The 21,344-nt window shown below is 36.8% G+C and overlaps 3 protein-coding genes across 8 annotated transcripts in view; 2 read left to right on the top strand and 1 right to left on the bottom strand.

The window, feature by feature from the left end:
• The window catches only part of cadm2a (cell adhesion molecule 2a), a 511,389-nt gene that overhangs the window by 161,763 nt on the left and 328,282 nt on the right, over window positions 1-21,344 (bottom strand). The window lies entirely within an intron of this gene.
• On the top strand, window positions 6,817-15,798 carry LOC307152735 (uncharacterized protein). Its single transcript, XM_079861632.1, has 5 exons — window positions 6,817-8,049; window positions 8,145-8,438; window positions 8,622-8,749; window positions 12,777-12,883; window positions 12,995-15,798. Exons 1-5 carry the CDS (start codon window positions 7,872-7,874, stop codon window positions 13,143-13,145), a joined length of 858 nt encoding a protein of 285 aa, XP_079717758.1. The 5' UTR covers window positions 6,817-7,871; the 3' UTR covers window positions 13,146-15,798.
• LOC307152740 (CD209 antigen-like protein C) lies at window positions 16,391-18,727 on the top strand. Of its 2 annotated transcripts, none has more exons than XM_079861640.1 (6): window positions 16,391-16,518; window positions 17,016-17,203; window positions 17,323-17,559; window positions 18,002-18,147; window positions 18,215-18,321; window positions 18,490-18,727. In XM_079861640.1, exons 2-6 carry the CDS (start codon window positions 17,047-17,049, stop codon window positions 18,614-18,616), a joined length of 774 nt encoding a protein of 257 aa, XP_079717766.1. In that variant the 5' UTR covers window positions 16,391-16,518; window positions 17,016-17,046; the 3' UTR covers window positions 18,617-18,727. The 2 variants fall into 2 exon arrangements, with proteins under 2 accessions (XP_079717766.1, XP_079717765.1); XM_079861639.1 differs by having other exon boundaries at window positions 16,418-16,518; window positions 16,926-17,203; window positions 18,490-18,679.

Genomic DNA, 21,344 nt, shown 5'->3' with positions numbered 1-21,344 from the left:
CCCGGTTTCCCTGGGATTCATGGGCTGGATGCTCGGCGCACACGGCGTTGACAAAGGGTTCCCGATGCGTAAGCTAACCTTACGCAATACGAGAGACCTCTCGTAAGAGAACGTACTCGGTTACTAATGTAACCTCGGTTCTCTCTAGAAGAGGGAACGAGTATTGCGTAACCTGCCGTGTCGCGCCACGAGCTTTTGCGCTTCAGACTGCGAAAACCAGAATTTTAGCCTATGAGCGCTGAATATATACACGCTGGCCACACCCATTCTGACGGTTAGAAGGGTGCGGAGGGCGCGAAGCGCCCTCATTGGTTGCCGCGTTCAGAGCGCTCACCGATAGGCTTAAGCAGTTGCCGCCGAGCAGCCAATGAGCACGCTTATACAGCCTGCCTAGGTCTGTCGGCTGCTGCACTGCGTTGACAATGTATACAAAATTAAGGATAATTTTTTGGCTTCAGATCTCGAAGAAAGAAGACTTTCCCGATGCGTAAGCTAACCTTACGCAATACTCGTTCCCTCTTCTAGAGAGAACCGAGGTTACATTAGTAACCGAGTACGTTTCTCAATATGCATTCTTAAGCGATTTTGCGTCCATGTGTTCCCGTACTACGTCATCATCAACCATTGAAGTTCAACTCCAATACGCAAGTACAGAGGACTCATGAAAGTACCCGGATCTGTTCTTAATATCGAGGATGCATCGATTGCAGACTTGAGAGAATTGAACCGTTAGAAATCCCAGAAGAGGCTGCGGGCAGTCGACGTACCTGTAAGCTTTAAACTTCTCGTTCTCATTTAAGAGATTCCTGCTACAAATACGTGACAGCTCATGAGAGTAAATTAAATTGTTTTGCTTAATTTTAACAAAGTGACAACGTGAAGAAAGCCTGCCGTATTTTTATTGCCATATTAAAAAGAATCTTAACATTGACAAACCATAGGTAACATATAGGCCACTCATTTTTATAAATACAAGTGGTAAAATAAAAAGATTTGAAATTATAGAGAAATAATGTCTATAATAATATGAAATGTTTTCATAGGTTATGACGTATTTGTGATGTTATGTTGTATTTATTGTGCATTTGCCGCTACTTATAATATGCTGGGATGCTCACTTGAGCAACAAGATCACATCACATCTCAATTATCACAAAGATGCGTTCTGTGTCTCGCGTCCTTCCGAGTTCGTTCTTTCAAGGTCGCCTGACGAGAACGGAAGTCCATTCTTTGCGTTCTTGGAATTGAAAAAACAGCCTTGAAGATTCCAGTCAGCTGTGATAGAGCTGAAATCTTCAGGATAGTGACCATCCAATAGAGCCCTGCCCACTCCCACTGAATTTCTGACTACTACAGTCTGCTCCCGCAACATGTGTGCTCCACTCCACTTGTGCTCGCACCCGCAAACATTGTTATAGCTTGTAAAAATTGTGAAAAAATTACACACACATTAGGGCTATGCTAAACGTTCAGAATAACATAAAATATTGCGTTTAATTAGACTGACCATAAGATAATATAATGCTAGTACCACAAATGACAAATGCATTTGGCCAGCTTTTTATTAGCCTTATAAAACTCTATCAACTGTTAAAACAAATTTAAACATTTGCGTAACAACTCACACACAACTAATCATAATAGTTAAACTCTGGTAACCTAACAAGGCATAATATTTCATTGAATTGCTTAGGCCTCGTTTACACTGTCAGTGAAATGTGACCCAATTCCGATATTTTGGTCATATGTGACACAATTCTGTGTGTTACCTGGAAAAAAACGCATGCGTTCGGATATTTCGAGATCGGTTTCAGGCCTCATTCATATGTGGAAATAAATCAGATATAAATCGGATATGTGCCAATTCGACTGTCATGTAAAAAGGCAGATCATGCGGCGCCCGAGTGCATTTTGACCGGCATAAAATCGGCATATATCAGACTGATCGGCCGGTCGCCGGCCATGGCCGATCACGTGAAAATCGGCCAATTCTGTCACCAGGCGATCATTCAGTAGCCTGACGTCGTCATACTCAGATTCCAGTCAGAATGAAAGTCTAAAGTCTGATACTGCTCCATTGGGCTGTGATTATGGGGCGTGTTTCAACTGAACCAGGAAAGAAAATGCCTCTGCACTCAATTGGATAGACCTACAACCAATCAGAGCAACGGAGTAAGTGACCTATGTTTTTCATTCATCTTTCCGATCGACAAATGCCTTGATCGTGGTTCTCTGTTCCCCTTTTAAAATTAATGCGCTGTCGATATCTTCTATAACAGACGCGATGGCGGAATCAACACATGATGTTTCATAAACAAAGTTCAGGGATTAAATAATTAATCCAATCAATTTGTCATCAAACTACTACCAGGTCTACCCTATCAGCATGAGAGGAAGCATATATTTATTCACTGTCAACTCACCTAACATTCCTTGACAGTTTTCAGCATCCCTCCACTCACTCTTGGCTTGTTCTTCCACAGCCTGGAATACGGGGGGAGTACTTTGGGTTCGGACCGAATACCGAGCCTGGAGCCCTCTCCTCGGACAGTACGCCAAATATGCATTTATTCTATCTGACTTATTTGTTTGTGTGAACTCGTGAAATCTCAATTCTCCAGCGGCAGTCATCTATGTTGTTGAATGAAATCAACCCAAGCGCTCTTTGGTGACATGGATGATTACGTTACTGTTGATAATCTGCCCATCATCATATAAAGCCCGCCTTGACAATTTGATTGGTCCGAACAGTTTTTGTTTGGGCATAATAGCTCCTCAACGGATCAAGTCCAGATCGAACTTCCCGACCTAAAAATGGTGTGGGCGGGGCTAAGTTTGGCTGGCATCCAGGCTAATCAATCAGTGCATCTCTAAAAGATTAGCATTAAAAGTATAATGTTCAGATAGGCAATGCAACAAAGTATTATAATGCTATTTCATAACAATACTCATAATAATATAAATATTTTTACATTTTTTTTTTTACTTTTTTTTTTTTCTTCCAACTTGCTGCGGCCCCCACTTTGAAAACCTCGGCCCTATATGATCCACGACAATATTTTACTTTGCAAAAAATAAATGCAAAGAAACAGTTTGTGATTTTTGTTTCTTATTCTGAGATCTCATATATTATGTATGATCTCTTTTTTCTACCATATACAATTGAATAAAATTAGCAGCTAAGCTAACAACAACTTGCTTTGTTCTGGTTTCACCTCACTCCAGTCTAAACTAAATGATTTAGGTAATTTACTACACATTGTGAATATAAATAACCTGAAAATACTGTGGATTTTCAGTTGTTTTCAATCAGTCATAAAAATGAATTGGTTCAAAGGAATCATTAGGCCGCGAATCGGACATTATCGGACGCGTTGTGTGCGAACTATGAATCCCAGCTGTTAAGACATCGCAAAAGATTTGTGTCAACACAGAAAACACTTCAACACTCGGTATATATATTTTTTTTTCGTTTATTGAACGTGTGGTTTATGTCAGCTGCATGTGTTCCCTTGTCAGAGAAGAGGCGATGTATTTGAGCACAATTCACACCCAGGGGTAATTCAGGAAAACATTTCTCCGAATGCGCCACGTCCAACATGGATTCGGTCATCAGACTGTCAGTTAAGTTGATTTTGATTACTGTAATATGTGCGAGGGACAGAGAGCAAAGACAGTGCTGCTTAGTTCGATGACAGAGGGAAAAGTTAAGTTAATGCGCGAGCGGGGGAGGGTCTCTTTACTCGTTCTCTCCCTCAGTTAATATGCGCCCTATCACAAGGACAGCAGTCATCACTCATAAATCATAATGACTGATCAAATAAGGCTTTGGTGGAACAAAAATTCGTTATGGCGGCCGCCCAAAACATTTCAATGCAGGAAAAACCCTGTATGGGCAGCAGTAAGTGTCCGACTAGTCGGCTCCATTTTGGATTTGGATGTGGATTTACGCTATGCCACTGAATATGCGTCACATGACTAAACTTACGTCATCGTTTTTAAATACCTCCGTTTTGACAGTGCACCCTACAACAGCGTTTTCAAATGTATCCACTTTGGAGAGTGTTTTCAAAAAGCTTTGTTTTCATTAATGAAAATGCCGTCTCAATGTGGATGGAAGGCCAAAACCGAGAGAGAAAGATGTGCATTTTCAAACGAAAACGTATTAGTGTGGACAAGGCCATAGTCTGTAACCATCAGGGAGTACAATAAGGAACACGTACATCTTTTCATTGAGAGATCTGATTGCTGCATGATGTCACTGTTGAAACATTCAGCTGACAGGCAGTGATGGACCCTAAATGAGATTGGCATGAAGTTTTTTTGTACAATTCGAACTAAATAAGTAAAAAAAAAAAAAAAAAGTACTATTTTATATTGCAGTATTTTTGACTCATTCTCCAGTATAAAAATCTAAACATCCCTAAAACAAACAAGATGCATTTCTTTTTATTTAAAAATACTTTTTAACTAACTGCACTAGGGACACCAAAATATCTTTTGGTTTGGATGTACCTTAATAGATTTGGCCCAAAAGTCACTGACAGTAAGTTCTTTTAAGTCCACCTCTTTGAAAATCAACAAATAACTTATGTGCAGAGTGTAAATGCAGCCGCTGCTAAAACCATAAACTGATCAGCGGTCTGGACCTTTAATGTACCAGCAACAATATAAACATGTTAAAAGCTGCAAAAGTTTTCAAACAGCACCCACTATCCAACTGAACAATGATGAATTGAAACAAAGACACTGAATGATTATGCCTTGATATCTGCATTTAAATCCTATTCAAATGAACCCAATCCACACTGTGAAAAAAACAACAAAAAAACAAAAAACAAATGTACTTTTGTGGTGAGTTAAAGTTCCACAAAAAACAGTTCCTTTCTGCATAAATACTTGAAATATGTATAGAAAAAAAAAAATAGAAAAACAAAAAAAAAACTTATGTGGTGAAGTTCCTTTATGAATAAATAATTGAAACATTTCCACACAAACACAGATGAGGAACTACAGTCCACTGCAGGAGAGAAACTAGAGTTAGTTTGTTGGCATCTAGACGACACTGAAACTGTCTGAAAGTGTAAATGAAAATATAGAAAGGAGTACAACCTGCAAAATGCACAGAAAAGGTGGACAAACCACTGATGAGATCTACGAAAATGATGATGCTATCAAATATAAAATTGGAAAAGAGATCACAGACTCAATGCAAATAAAACCATCTGAATGCACAATTACTGAGATGAATAATTCACTTATTTTTTTAATACTTTCAGTTGATGTGTGCTGTGTTAAATTGATAAATAAAGAAAATAACATCATATCTGTGGTGTTCAGGCAGTGATTCTGTGAGGAACAGAAGCTCCAGAGCAGCTGCAGTGTGTTTGGGGCTGCTGTGTGTTCTTCTGCTGACTGCAGTCATAGTGCTGTGTGTCACGTTCACTCAAGAGAGACAACAGCTCATATCCAAAAATGAAAACCTGACCAATGAGAGAAATCAGCTAATATCCAAGAACAAAAACCTGACCAATGAGAGAGATCAGATAATATTCAAGAACAAAAACCAGACCAATGAGAAATAATCTTCAGAGTTATGGTGAATTTTCTTTAATGTATGTTATTTGCTACACAGCAGACATTTTTAAAACATGATGTAATTGGGTTGTGCTCACAATAACTTTCATTGTACAGAATCTATGAGTTTACTATCTGTAACAATTATGACAATGGTAATTTACTTGTCTTCAACAATTAACTGGCATATTTTCTGAACTATGTGAAGAGAAATATATATAGAAGGTAAAATCAGCAAACAGTTTAATATATTTACTTTAGAAGTCAAGACGTGAAGTTTAGTGTGATCTGATGCCCCCAATTAAGTTCCCAAAAGAATTCAGAACAAAAATTGTTTGGGGACCTTAAAAGTATTAAAAGTATATATGTGACCCTGGATCACATAACCAGTCACAAGTAGCACGGGTAGCTATATTTGTGGCAATAGCCAACAATACATTATATGGGTCAAATTTATCGGGTTTTTTTATGGCAAAAATCATTAGGATATTAAGTAAAGATCATGTTACATGATAATATTTTGTAAATTTCCAACCATAAATATATAAAACATTTATTTTTGTGAGTGAATGCAGCACAATCGCGAACATAAATGGACAACTTTAAAGTTGTATCTCTGTCAAATATTGTCCTATCCAAACAAACCATACAAAGCTTATGTTTTCATTTCAGATGATGCATAAATCTCAAATTAAATAAAAATGACCCATGTGACTGGTTTTGTGGTCCAGGGTCACATATTCTTTATAAACATTAGGCTGTTTAAGCATTCTCTTTGTGATATTAAAGGGATAGTTCACCCAAAAATGAATATTTTATCATTAATTTCTCACTTCCTTAATTATTTTAGCTTGCTGCACTGATACCAAAAAACATTAAACATAAATTGATCAGCTGTCTGACCTTTTGATGTACTAGTAACAACCTAAAAGCTCCAACAACCTAAAATTTACTGGGTAGAGATAGAAATAATTTTTCCTGATATTGGAACACTTTATGAAACAAATATGACTAGCCTATACTGTATGTGTGATGAATTTGAAATTTCTACAAATTATATACATTTTCTTAATAAGATTTCTGTACATGTAATTTTTTCATAATGCTTTTTAAAAATTGGTGATATTGTGTTTAAGAAATGCATAAAGTATGGTGAATATAGGCTTTTTAAAAAATCCTATAATACACGTGTCCCAGATTATCAAATTCAGGCAGAATTTTTTTATTTTTTTTGGCACAAAAACACTAATAGCATCCTCTGGTCAAAAGTCAAAATTGCAAAAAATTTCCCAGATTACTTGAATTCACCCTACCTCAAGTGTGTTAATGATTAGTTAACTTGAAGTGTGCAAATTTGAAACAACTAATTGACAAATAAAAGTGAATTTATCAGTTTGGAGAATGATAAACATTGTTAATTTACATACAATCTTGACATTGTTATTTTATTGTTTAAAGGACACTTTGCTTTTTTATGCTATTCTGTAATAAACTAAATGTAATATTATAGCTTTAAAATAAATCCATTACACTCACAACACAAACTTTTATGCACTCAAATATGATAATTACCCAAACAATGCATAATTAATGGTGTAATTATATTCAGTAATATAAATAAACGTGTGTATTCATGAGTTAAAACTTCCACAATGTTTAATATAACATAAATTTAATGTATTACTAGTTACTATTTCACCCCTACACTATCCCATGCAAATTATGTTTCCATGGCTTACAGAAGGAAATTTTGGAGCCAAAGAACATAATTGTTCAATCTTCCAGAAACATCAGTTTTGGAAAGTTTGGCCGTAATATTTTGAATAATCAAACAGTGGCAGGTTCCAGTTATAATCATTAAACTTATGTCAATACAAGCCCCTCTGACATTCTGTGGTGAGCTGAACTTCCTGTACCTATACTTATAAATACTTTTCCACACATCAGGACATATATCGGGAATATAATAAGGTCCACCTCAGATGCTAGTATTAGCTAGTTATTTTCTTTATTTGTACATTTTTGGTGCTGCAGAGCCACACTAAAAATGTCACTGCTTCAAGTTAACCAATCCCATTGCAGAAAATTGTGACATTTGTGTTAACTTCCTACACATTGCAAGTTCCTTTTTACATAAATACATAAAATATTACCACAGGCACACAGACAGACATCAGGAGCACAAAAATGCACTTTGGGTGAGATATTAGTTAGTTAGATTTGACTTATAGCTTTAATACTTCACATTTACGGTTCATAGTTAAAAAGTTGTTGCCATCCAAACTGCACTAAGAATGTCTGGGCTTGTGAATGATGGTATGGATAAAGGTTCAATGATGGAATCAGAAGACAGAATAGAGAAGACAGTTGATATCTACATCACTGCTGAGGCTGTAAGAGACATAAAACATAAGAAAGACACAGAAGACTTCGACACCCAAACAGCGAAAACCCAAACACCTCAACACACAGGTAACTGCGATTGCTAATACGTTTACTCATAAAAGTTGATGTAAATTGTTTTAAGTGAAGAAGAAAATAGATAGCATAATGTCTGTCATTTTCAGGAAGTGATTCTGTGAGGAACAGAAGCTCCAGAGCAGCTGCAGTGTGTTTGGTGTTGCTGTGTGTTCTTCTGCTGACTGCAGTCATAGTGCTGTGTGTTCACATCTATACAAAGAGCACACACTACACAGAAGAGAGAGATCAGCTAATATTCAAGAACAAAGATCTGACCAATGAGAGAGACCAGCTACTAACCAACAATACCAACCTCACAGAAGAGAGAGATTGGCTAAGAATAAAGAACAAAAACCTGACCAATGAGAGAGACCAGCTAAGAAACAAACTTATCATTCTTGGTAAAGTTTATTTTATCCATGAAGTTATTTGTTATACAGCAGACATAAAATATGATGGAGTTGGGTTGTGCTCTCAGTAACTTTCACTGAACACAATCCAAGAGTTTACTATCTGTTATAAGTTACTGACAGGTGAGTGTAATGGGAATAAAAAGCTAACAGCTGAACTTGTTCTGTTAACAGCTAATTGGACATGCTATAAATCCCATTTTTACTACATATCTGAAGAGAAGAAGAACTGGACTGAGAGCAGAAGATACTGTAGAGAGAGAGGAGCAGATCTGATCATCATAAACAACAAAGAAGAACAAGTGAGTGAGTGAGTGAGTGAGTGAGTGAGTGAGTGAGTGAGTGAGTGAGTGAGTGAGTGTGAGTGTGAGTGTGAGTGTGAGTTTGAGTGTGTGTGTGTGTGTGTGTGTGTGTGTGTGTGTGTGTGTGTGTGTGTGTAAGAACCTCCCGCCGTCTCAACAACGGAATCCAATGGCGTGGGTGAAGAATGTATAGTGTGTGAATGTCTTTAGCGCTCTGGTGAAGTTCACTTAATTTTTAGAATTCAGGTTTAGTTTTACTTTAGCTCCGTGCTTAATCTGATTCCAATTTCTAATGATTATTACATTTATATTGTGTTTCTAATTAGGAACTAATCATAAATATTGATTATACTTTAATTTAGATCTTTGCTCATTCTGGGTATCCCATACTTTCAATTATCCATTCATTAGGGAGCCGGTGTTGCTTAGGCTGTATGTCGGCCGAATCGTCAGCTCACGGACACAAACTCGTCAGTTCTGATCTTGGTCAGAGGATGCAGGGTGTCAGGCCGTGCCCTGTTTGCTCATAACAAAAAGTGTAATTTTTTATTATCACAAAAACTGCAACTTGCCAAATCCTTGATAGTCAGAAATCGTAGGGTCGCAGATTAGATGCTCCATGCTAGATTCATTGGTCCTTCGGTATGATCTACCCTAAACACAGATTTGAGGTAACCCCAGACTCCACTTTAATCTACTATAAATAATGATTTCAAAATAATACAGAATAAATCAGGATTACCATTTTATTTGTCAGGTAAAAAGGCATCATGCCAATTACACAAGTAAACAATTAGAAGCCATACATATCATCAATTGCTTAAAGATGACTAGGAGTAAGAAATGCATACCTGACAGAGACACACAGTGGTGTGTGAGAGTGTTCCGAGAGCAAGACTCGGGAAGACACTGACACAGCACTGCATTCCCAAAGATTGCTCTGCCACTTTCACTTAAATACCCAAACCAGAACAAATGGTTAGTGCAAATATTTTTATCTACCCCTAGTGAAAAATAAATATACTAAAATGTATTTGAAATACATGTATTTTATGCTATGTATACTACAAATGCATTTACATGTTTATGTGATTAATATAAATACCCTACAATTGTTCTTTTGGTATACTAAATTGGTATACTGAAAGTCTGCTAAATTGGAACAAGTAATTTTGTGCTTAATGCACTTTAGTTATCCGGAAATAGTTCTGAGGTCCAACTAAACATAGGCTACTTAAGTATATTTAATTGTCCTAAAGTGGAACTATTGCTATATACTTTAGGTACACTTTAAATATCTTGCATTTAAATGATAGTATACAGTGATCATTCTATCCTAACTAATAGTGATATTAAACACATAGGCTTAATATTAAGAAATATGCATTGTGCAATAAAGAAGAACTCCAATAAAGTTTACTTATGAATAAATATATGAATGGGTTTGTAGTATAGTAAGAATGAAATATATGTAGGCCTATTTTAAATACATTTTGGCATAGGTTTTTTTCCCACTAGGGCAGACTCTGCATCCTCTGACATGTTTTCTCACCATCACACACCTAACTCGGAAACTCTTAAGAAAATCCAAAGTTACCAAAACTCATAATTAAGAGTTGTGCTGATGTTCATGTGCATTTTATCTCATAAATACATTCTTTCTGACATGACTTGAAAGCACTGTAACTGCCAAAGCCTGCCCAAACGTTCTACCATTGGTTGAACCAGAAGTTGACACGTCAGACCACTATGCTTGATCTATGTTTCGAACACGCCATAAAGCCAATGTCATCAAACTCACCAACAATCGCTTTTGCTGTACTTTTGCTAAACAACCAAACTCGCTAGAATGCACACTATTGGTACATTTGTCAAAAAATCTGTCAGAGTCTAGAAACTCATTTCAGCTGAAGACACAAGTCTCACCATGTATTTCAAATCTGAGAAGGATGAAATTATAGATGATGCTTTCTCATTTTTTAGATGAGACTTTCTTTTTGTGCAACCCAAAGGTGTGAGGTATGCACTGAAACATTTAGTTTGTTTCTGCTAACAGGTGCAAGGGCTGAATTTCCAAAGACAACTTTTGCCTACAGCGCAAATGTAACAATGAGCAATTTACAAATACAATTATTTAATTTGTTAAATATTTAAGTACTACTTCAGTAATTCAGTAATTCTCTGTTGACCCATTATGATTCAATGTACAATACATTGAACTGTATTTGAGTTCTACTTGTTGAGTATAAAAATAGCCTAGATAGATGACGATCTGGTATGTGACGCCCCCGTATCTAGACAATGAGTGATTCCATGAGTGGTTTCATTACGCTCATCTGGCTTCCCTATCTTAATGTCCTTTAAAATGAGACATTTTACTACTCTTCAGAGCTCCATATTTTGATTATTTATGTTGTTGGTCTTTTCCTTTGTTGCACTTACACTGGAGTCACATTACATTACAGTTCATGCCTACATCGTACTCTATTACTGATTTTACTGACGTTACATTTGCACTTGTTTGGTTTAGTTTCCTGTTCTGTTAATAAACCTTGAGTTAAATTTGATAGGGACTTGTGTGTCCCTTCCTTTGTTGTGGCTTTTTTTGGAGCCACAGGTCGTAACAATAGCACTTTTCACAATTCTGCATGATTGCAAAGCATCTTTACTTTCATATAAGAGTAAATATATGTAATTATGACAAATAAAGATTAAATCAGAATTGAATCAGAATCAGAAATGATCAGAAGTTTTCTTACTTTAGTGTATTCCTAATACACTACAATGCTGTAAATACACTTTTCTCATTAACCATTGCACTTTAAAAAATGTGAACTGCAGCCACAAAAATTATCCTCAGAAAAATAACACAAAAAGTTAAATTGTCAAATTAAATTTGAAACGTTAATTGCATGAAAAGTATCAACGTAATTAACACAATGTATTAACACAATTTCAATTCATGCGTCACATTTTAATCTGCAGCGTAATGCGAGACAGTCAAACTGCCAAATAATTTCATTACGTTTGACATCAGGAGCAGTTTTGCTTGGTGCAAATCTGCATGGTGGCGCAACTGTTAAACCGAGTGCGCTTGTGTGGCAGCGAATGTACATTTATCTGTTCCCTTTGTCTTAATGATGTTCTCCGGATAAGCGAGTTTCTGGTATACTGGGATGTGTCAGTAAAATGTCAGTAAAAGGCAAATTCTTATACCATTATTATTTATAAAGATTACTTTATTGTAGCCTGTTTGAAGCACACAATAATGATGATATTAGCATACTTCACGTTTACTTGAAATGCCATTGCAGTGTGTTTTTAAATCACTAAAAGTTTGTTATCAGTATAATATTAATGTATGTTCAACAATCTTACAGTGTAAATGAATTGCAATTGTAATGTCACCAAAATACATTTGAAGTTTTTGCTGAGTGAATCCTGCATTTCAAAACTTAAGTACACTTTAAATATACTCTAGTATTTAAGAATACTTGGAATAGTTCCACTTTAGCACAAACAAGTATATTAAATACAACTTAAGTTGAACTTCAGCACTGCTTTTGGACAACTAAAATGCATTTAGTACAAAATTAGTTATCCAATTTAACAGACTTTAAGCATAGGCTACCAATTTATAGTGTGCCACAAATACATTTAGTTATACTACAGTACATACAAATAAATTGTGCTTATTTTTTTCACTAGGGGTTACACCTGGTTTCGGGGGAGAGGAGAGAATTATCAGATATCTTGAAGAGACACCACAGAAAAAAGATAACAGTTTTCAGTCTTTCTCATAATACCAGTGACTGTAATGAAATTGAACCATTTTACCAATCGCACTTAGACATTTAAAATGATACCAAACATGCAAGGATACATATATTCTCAGTGAACTTTTAGTGACTTGAATCAGAGGGGAAGGAAGGGAGGAGGGAGAGGGGGATGCACAGCAAGGAGATAAGTTTGGGCAATGTCTATTGTCTGTTTATGATATAAATGTGCAACTGTTTCATCTGCTCAGGATTTTGTGAAGAACATGACTGGTTCTGCTGATGTCTGGATTGGTCTGACTGACAGTGTTGTGGAGGGAACATGGAAATGGGTTGATAACAGCACACTGACCTCTGGGTGAGAAAACACTGAATTGAACTGATTAATTTCTAATAAATGATTTTCACAGTCAGTATCATATCACACAGAAAGCAGCACTGAACATCTAATGCTGATCTGTTGTTTCAGCTTCTGGGCGTCTGGAGAGCCTAATAGTTACATGGGCAAAGATGAAGACTGTGCTTTAACTCGTTCATCAGGATGGGCTGATTTTCCATGTAATTATGAGTCTAGATGGATCTGTGAGAAGACTATTTTTTTAAACAACACATTTCAATAAATATGTGCTATGTACATATTAGAGAACTACTGGATGCATATGATTTATTAAATTGTTAAGTAGCACTCAGCTTTGTCAGCATTAGAATTCCACAATTCTCAGCTGTTATTCTGTTATCGCTCCTGCTATTGTCAACACATGAACACACCTGTAGCAACTCATAAGTCAAAATGTAATAAAGCATAATGTAATATCTGCAGATAATGTATTATTAATGAAAAAAAAAATATATATTGATATTCCCTTGCCATATTTTTTAAATCCTAATCTTACGAAATGCACCAGATTTAAATATTCCTGAAATGATTTATCATTATTATTATTTCTGTACATTACTTATTATACATAACCCCAAAACAACTGTATAACAACTTGTGAAGAATTAATGTTACATTTACCTCAGAAGGATTTGGCCAATAATGTCTTTAGCTCATTAGTTCTATACAAAAAAACATCATCACTAAAAATATCACTATTATTATAAATAGTTTTGTAGAAGTTAAGTCTTTATGACAAACATTTTAATGACTATATCTCAAAAATGATTTATTACACAGAAAGTAGAAGCTTTATTTTTTTATTTAGTGCATAAAACTTAAAAGGCCCTATTTTAACGATCTGAAACGCAAGTGTCAAAGCGCAAAGCGCAAGTAACTTTGTGGGCGGATCTTGGCGCTGTTGCTATTTTCCCGGCGGGATAAATGACTCTTGCGCCAGGCGCAAATCTAAAATGGGTTGGTCTGAAGTAGCTTCATTATTCATAGGTGTGGTTTGGGCGTAACGTGAAATAAACCAATCAGAGCGTCATCTCACATTCCCTTTAAGAGCAGACGCGCTTTTTCTATTGTAACGGCGGATTCGCCAGGCGCGCGCCAGGAGCGGTTCACAGCCAAGGAGAGCAACGCTCTCGTCAGGGACGTTGGGGATGGAGAAACCCACCCAAATTAACTTCGGTTAAAAAGGCGTATGATAATTTGGGTAAATGTGTAAGCTAGATATATGCTTTTATAATAAATTGTCTATCTATCTATCTATCTATCTATCTATCTATCTATCTATCTATCTATCTATCTATCTATCTATCTATCTATCTATCTATCTATCTATCTATCTATCTATCTATCTATCGTAATAATGTATGATTTGCAAAAATAAAAACTGCTGCTTCTGTGTAGATGAGAGAATCAAAGTGCATGCGCGTTGTGCACATGCTACATTGATTATGGCCAAGCATGGCCATACGCGCCACTGACTTTAAACTATTTTTTCCTGGTTAGTGGCGCAATTGTTTTCTAAACCTGCAAAATAGCATGAAGGAACGTTTGCGCCGGAACACGCCTCCTTTTTTGCGCTGAACCGCCCAGGGAGTGCAAGTTCATTCCCTAGTTTAGCGACGTGCTTCTGTGGAGGGAAAAGCGCACTTTGCGCGGGTGCAAAATAGGAATGATACATGCGTCGGTGTACAAAGTCAATTGCGCTGGGTGCAAGATAGGGCCCAAAATGTGTTTCTGGATCAAAGCAACTCACAATAATCGAGCACATCATAATCACTAAGTTATAAAATATTTATGAAATTGTTGAGTACACAATGTAGTCTAATAAGCCGACTTTTCTTTTAATGTAATAGTTTATTTGATTACATTTTATTTTACGATGTTTTAGAATGAAATTATACATTTAGGCCTAAGTACTAAGTAATATCAATTAACAACATGTACTTTCTATATGGTTGGGAACAGAGTTTGGTTTAGGGTTCGTTGCATGTATGCATAATTATGATTATGAATGCATTTAATTATGGATAATTATAATGATGCATAATTTACTGTTAATCAGCACCGTATACATATCATGTGTAACAAAGACACTGTAAAATAAAGTATTACTGCTTGTTTTAGATAAAACTATTATTACATTTGACCTCAAACTTACAATTAATAACACATTTATTACCTTATGAACTGTCATTACATTATAATTCGCTATAGTGTGTTCATAATATATACATTTCTAATACAAAAACATTTCATTATATGAAAAAATTATTACATTGAAAAAAAAACATTACATGAGCTCAAGATTGTTTTTAGAAAATGACAATGAAGATTTTAATACAATAATAAAGTAAAACTTATTACATTATGTGCATTTATTGCATCACACTTAGTTATGAGTTGATACAACTCCTAGATAAGCCTGCAATGTCACATTTATTGTGACTTAACACATTCATGTTATTGATTAAAAGGCACTTTTCTTTATTATGCTGTTCTGTAATAAACTAAACGCTTTAAAATTAAACTAACTTTATCACAACAAACTTTTATGTTCTAAAATATGAGTCATATTCATCATTAATTAATATAAATCAGATATAAAAGTGTATATGACTTTAAACTTTGCTACAATGTATAATTTGACAAGAATTTAATGTATGATTAGTTCCTATTTCACCCCTACATCTTCAGAGAGTATTTCGTTTTTTTCTATAGTTACATATTAGTTTCACATGTCAAGTTTACTTTCCTTTAGTCCTGTTAATAAAGCCCTGTGTTCATTTCTCGTTTATGCATTGTGTGGTCTGCATTATTATCCTGCGTGTTCATTGACAATGTTTGGATTATTAATAAAGCATGTTGTGTTTTTGAATCTCCTTCGTCTTCGTGTCTGCTGACCACATCATAATACTTGACATAAAAATGGCGATAATGTTGCAATATCGCGGTATTGAGCCACTCAAAATCTCTGCAAGGGTTTCCTTCACCGCGACCGGCATCAACCCTAAAAAACACTGTTAAAATCTTAACTTAAACCTGTTGAATGTATATTAACATGTCTTAAAACCCGTACATAATATATTTTTTTATCTCCCCCCCCCCCCCCCCCGCTCTATATTGATTTTTTTTTTACTCGTGTAACATGCCTGTCCTCTGTAATGTATAAAGAAGGCAGCCAATCACCTCAAAAGCCTTTCACAACAGGAAACACTGACAACCTATAACCTATTGTGCATTTCACCCCACTTGTATATTTAAATACACAAACATATCTATCAAGAGATAATATTTCACAAGATGGATAATATTCACTGAGACTTTTTACAATCCACTTTAATAAAACACTAAAAACATGCTTGATTTGTATTGTCTTTTATGAAACTTATCAATGTTGATTAAACATGCAGCGTGCAACAGGAAGTAAACCAGACCACTATGTCTGTAAGCTTCAGGAAGATGAAAAATGATGACCCACATTATTAGCAGTGTGAAGTGACATCACATCATTGTGTTGAAAGCTTCAAGTGCATGCTGATGAAACTACTGAAAATTACAAAGGACGGAAAACCATGGACCCCAAATGAGATTGCATGAAGGTATGATGCATCATTTTAAATGGTTTTGTTTTACATTTAAGAAATATGTCAAATCCGTAAAACAATATGCATTTACAAACATTGTAAAATTTATAGAATAATTTTGTCTTGTTTTAAGGATGTTTAGATATTTTTACTGGAAAACAATAAAAAAAAGTATGTTTCAAGATAATTTTTGCCTTGTATCAGCAGAAATCAGCAACTTTAATTGAGCATATTAAGTTAATTTGAATTGATAAACATGTTTTGGACAGAAATCACCATATATAAAAAAAAAGTTAATTAATTTCCCTAGTATCCTGATGAAACTGGGAAATGAAGGAGGAAATACAGAATTTTGGAAACATTCAGTAATTTGACCTATTTTGACCCTTATCGATTTGTTTTCAACTACGTTTTGTTCACAGGTTGGATGCCACATTATCTGAAATTTCACACTTTTTACTCTCACCTCTTGGAAACTTAAAACTTTAATTTTAATTTTCCTACATTCATAGTGTCAAAATCCATTCTCTCTAAATCAATGATATGAATGCTGCTGGGAAACTGAAGATGGCCAGAGAAGATAGTGATGAGATGACCATGGTTATATTTGCTAGTACAGATACTATAGACCTACCACATGACCTTAGAACAAAGTTAGATGACTTAAACCATCCCGAAGAGGAACAGAGACAACAAATACGTAAGATTGGGTGCTTAAATGCGCATCTGAAAGTATCATCTTATTTTTATTATATACTTTGTTTCCTTTATATCTCTGCTGTGGTAAATGGAAAATAAATTAAATCATTACATTTTCAGGAAGTGACTCTGATGAGAAAAAAAGCTACAAGACCACCGTGGTGTGTTTGGGGCTGTTGTGTGTTCTTCTGCTGGTGGCCGTCACAGTACTGTGTATAAAGTTCACAAAGGAAAACAACATGTTCCAATCTGAGAAAGAGGCAAACTATTGGCTAAGTCTGAGTAAAAACTTGACAGAAGAGAGAGAAGAGTTAAGGAAGGACTTGGCGAAACTCCAGGCCAGGCTTTATGAATACGGTAATCATTCTGTAGAATTCCACAAACTTAAAATGTGCACACAGTCATTTTTTCTTAACAAATAATAATAAAAAAAAAGTTTAAGAAAGTTTAAAAAAATAAGTTTTACACGTAAAGATTGTTACCTGAAAACAATGGCTGCGTCCGAAAAGTTAAGCAGCTGACTTGTTGCCTCGCTGCCTATTCAGGAAATGACTTTGCAGGTGTTTGTGCATTAAGTACCTCACAAATTATTAGATTTTTGTCAGACTTCTGAGGCAGCGTAATGATTGAATTTTTCAGCTTTCGGGCATAGCCTATATGGCTAGCGCAACAAAAACAAAAATTACAGTCTTCTCCTTATTAAAGTAAATAGAAAAGGAAGGAAATTAAAGGAAATTATTTATTTACAATTAATTAGTTGATTTTTCAGGTTTAAAGAGCTAATATCTAACATTAACAGATCAGTGCTTTGACAACCCTAAATGGATAACGCACAACTTCAGTTCCTACTACATTTCCTCCGAGTGGAAGAACTGGACTGACAGCAGACAAGACTGCTTGAAGAGAGGAGCACATCTGATCATCATAAACAACAGAGAGGAACAAGTGAGTGAGAGATTGTGTTTGAATCTGAAAACTGTTTATGATCTATATGGATAATATTTCATTTTAGGAATTTATCAGAACGGTTACCAGTGGAAATATTGTCTGGATTGGTCTGACTGACAGTGATGAAGAGGGAGTCTGGAAGTGGGTTGATGGCACCACACTGAACTCTGGGTGAGCAGCTTGTTCATACTATTGTTTGTGGAAAAGTGTAGATAATCTAAACCATAAACTCTTCTCAAGCAATATCAAAAACAGTTTCTAGCATTAACTTCCAACATTTAATCACTTGAGCCACATGTATTATATGACACAAACTGTAATGTTAATCTGTTGTTGTAGGGTTTGGGAGCCTGGGGAGCCCAACAACAAAATAGATGAGGACTGTGCTGTATCACTCTTTGATTGGGCTGATTATCCATGTAATTACACCTTTGTATGGATTTGTGAGAAAGATTTAGAGGTTTAATGAAACTGTCAAAGCATCAAATCTGTACATTCAAAGCAATGCAGTAACCAAAGTTAGTTTCAACCAAACCAAACATGATGGTTTGATGATATTAAAACAATCGGAAAATCTAATTTTGCACTCATTTGTCAATTATATCTCTTGTGTGTAATGCTTCTTTATTTCTACTTCTATATTATAGTGTAAAATAATATTTTGATAGCGTTAAGCGTTAAGATATTTAGCAACACTTTCAGTTCTGACGAATATTAGTTCCCTACTATTTGGATCAGTGTTAAAATACTCCAACCACTTCAATATACAGGTACTGTCACAAGCAGACTGAATGCTGCTGCACCCTTGACATACAAAATAAAGGTTCCAAATGGGTGATTTCTCATTGATGCAACAGAAGAACCATATTTGGTTCCCCCCCAAAAAACTTTCAGGCAACAGTTCTTAAAATTCGAAAGAACCTTCGTCAACAACCTTTTGTTTAATAGAAAAGCTCCATAGATGTTAAAGGTACTTCAAGGAACCATCGATGCCAATACAGAACTTTTATTTTTAAGAGTGTACCTCGACATTCTATGATAAACTCGGACACAACTGGCACCTTATAAAATTAGAGTGTCAAAAGCAGAAGAGTTCAGATCGAAAGGCGGACCGCAGCGGCAGCCCGTTTGATGGCCCGGAGGGCGAGATCTGTGGTGCGCCACAACTCAGCCACAACGCCCGGGGTTAGACCCTGACCCTGGTCCAAGTCCCTCAGCAGATCAGCCTGGTTCGCCTGCAACACAGCCATCGTGTGCAGCGCAGCACCAGCCTGACCCACCGCCGCGTATGCCCTGCCATTTAGACGTGAGATGGTTTTCAGAGGTCTAGATGGCAGGGCCGGAGTCAATGTCTCCCCCACTGAAAGACAGCTCGCAAATGTGTCTTCAATAGGGGGCATTGACACATACCCGTGCTCTCGCATTCCCTCCACATTCACATAGTTGGAATGATGTAACCGAGGAGTACATGCCTCAGCATGGAGGTTGGGAAGGAATGGAAGGCTCACGGGAGCTGGTGGATTCTGGCCAGCGAGAAAGCGATCGCCAAGTCTTCCATGAGCGGCTTCCCCTCTGGCGCGTTGCCATGGCAACTCAAGCCTGGCGGTGGCGCGCTCCATCACCTCCACCAACTCAGGATATGCAGGGCAGGGGGGCTGGGCGGGTTCAGCCATTTCAGCATCTTCACTCCAACAGCCTTCTCCTGCTCATCCTGGCTCGAAGCCAGCAGAGCACTGGCCGCTGGACCAGAGGACCTGGTATGACGATGCATCCTCGCCCAGCAGCTCACCCTCGTCAGCCGCCGAGCGTGAGAGGTTTACACCTCTCTCAAACTTGTCGGGGACCTCCATCTGAGATCACCAACGATCTCAGTCTCCTCTCCACCTCAGCGCGAGGAGGATCGGAACCACGGGGTGCAAATGATTGTCCCTCCTCCCTCAACAAGTAGGACAGACGAGAGCGGAGCGCTCTGATAGATAAACGCTCACAGTTTGTGCACACAGCCCCCTCAAGGGCTGAGCGCACGTGCTCCTCACCCAAACAAAACACGCACAGGTCATGAGTGTCACCTGGTGTAAGATATCTCTCAGCACACTTCCTGAAATGCTTGTCGCTTGCCATGATAAAATATCTCACTTCACAGTACCAGCAAAACGAAGGTGACATGTTCTCTAGGCGCCCTCTTCCTGGTCGCACTGGCGGTGACGTCATGGCTGTCGCCGGCTAATATGATTGCCGTGATTATACAGCACTTCAGTCATCAGTCACGCTGAGGCGTTCCCCAAATGTGTCTCAGGACGCAGTGTGAGTTCCCTTTTGAAAGGGAACTATAGTTTTATACAATTGATTATATAGGCTGAAGCCTCGAAAGCAAGATCGTTCCCTTTACAATCACTAAAACGCTGTCGATTTGTCAGTGTATCACGATCTCACAAAGTTCCATTATGATCAGTGAAGCTGCCAACAATGTACAATAAATCTCTTACTTGAGTGAAATCTGTTTTGCCAATTAATTACATTAATATTATTACATTATCAGCTGAGGGTGCTCTTGCTTGAGTACCCGTAGAACCCGTCAACCCGTAGAACCGGGACTGGCTAAAGCTGTGTGTAAACAAGGCATGGCTGCAGAGTGTGAGTTGCTCCGAAGGAGAGAAATTCTCCGGTACAGAAACAGAATTGATTACGTCGGAGCTTATCTATACAACGCAGGCTACTATAATAATTTAACCGCTGGGCTCGTTACCAGGTTTCGTCACGTGTTCCATTACATTGGTGGAGCAAAAATAGACAAAGTAGGCCTAACTGGCAATACTGTGTCTAAAATGCAAGTTCCTCAGTATTAAGTTCTTGTTTTTTCAACTGTTGTTTGAACATGCAGATTCCATAAGAAAATATATTTATTTTATAATATATTCAATTTACAACCTGTCACTCACAACGATCCAATGATCCAGCCAACATTTGTACTTTTTCAAGAAGCTGTTTCACATAAATAGATATAGATATAGTTCACAAAAGGTAGAAAAGACTATTGCAACATCTGTTTCATGCCAACTTTAAGGATCTGATGCAAGTTTTCACACATTTCACACAAGTTTGTTTGCCAATAGTGTTCAAAATAAGACGAGTGCTGATTACTTAAACACACAGGAACAAAATCATTCAATGTTTGACGGTTAAAGAGCAGACAT

Source organism: Squalius cephalus (assembly GCF_949319135.1).
Source record: "Squalius cephalus genome assembly, chromosome: 24".
Taxonomy (NCBI): domain Eukaryota; kingdom Metazoa; phylum Chordata; class Actinopteri; order Cypriniformes; family Leuciscidae; genus Squalius; species Squalius cephalus.
Note: the sequence above shows the minus strand (reverse complement) of the source record. Positions and strands in the feature narration are given on the sequence as shown.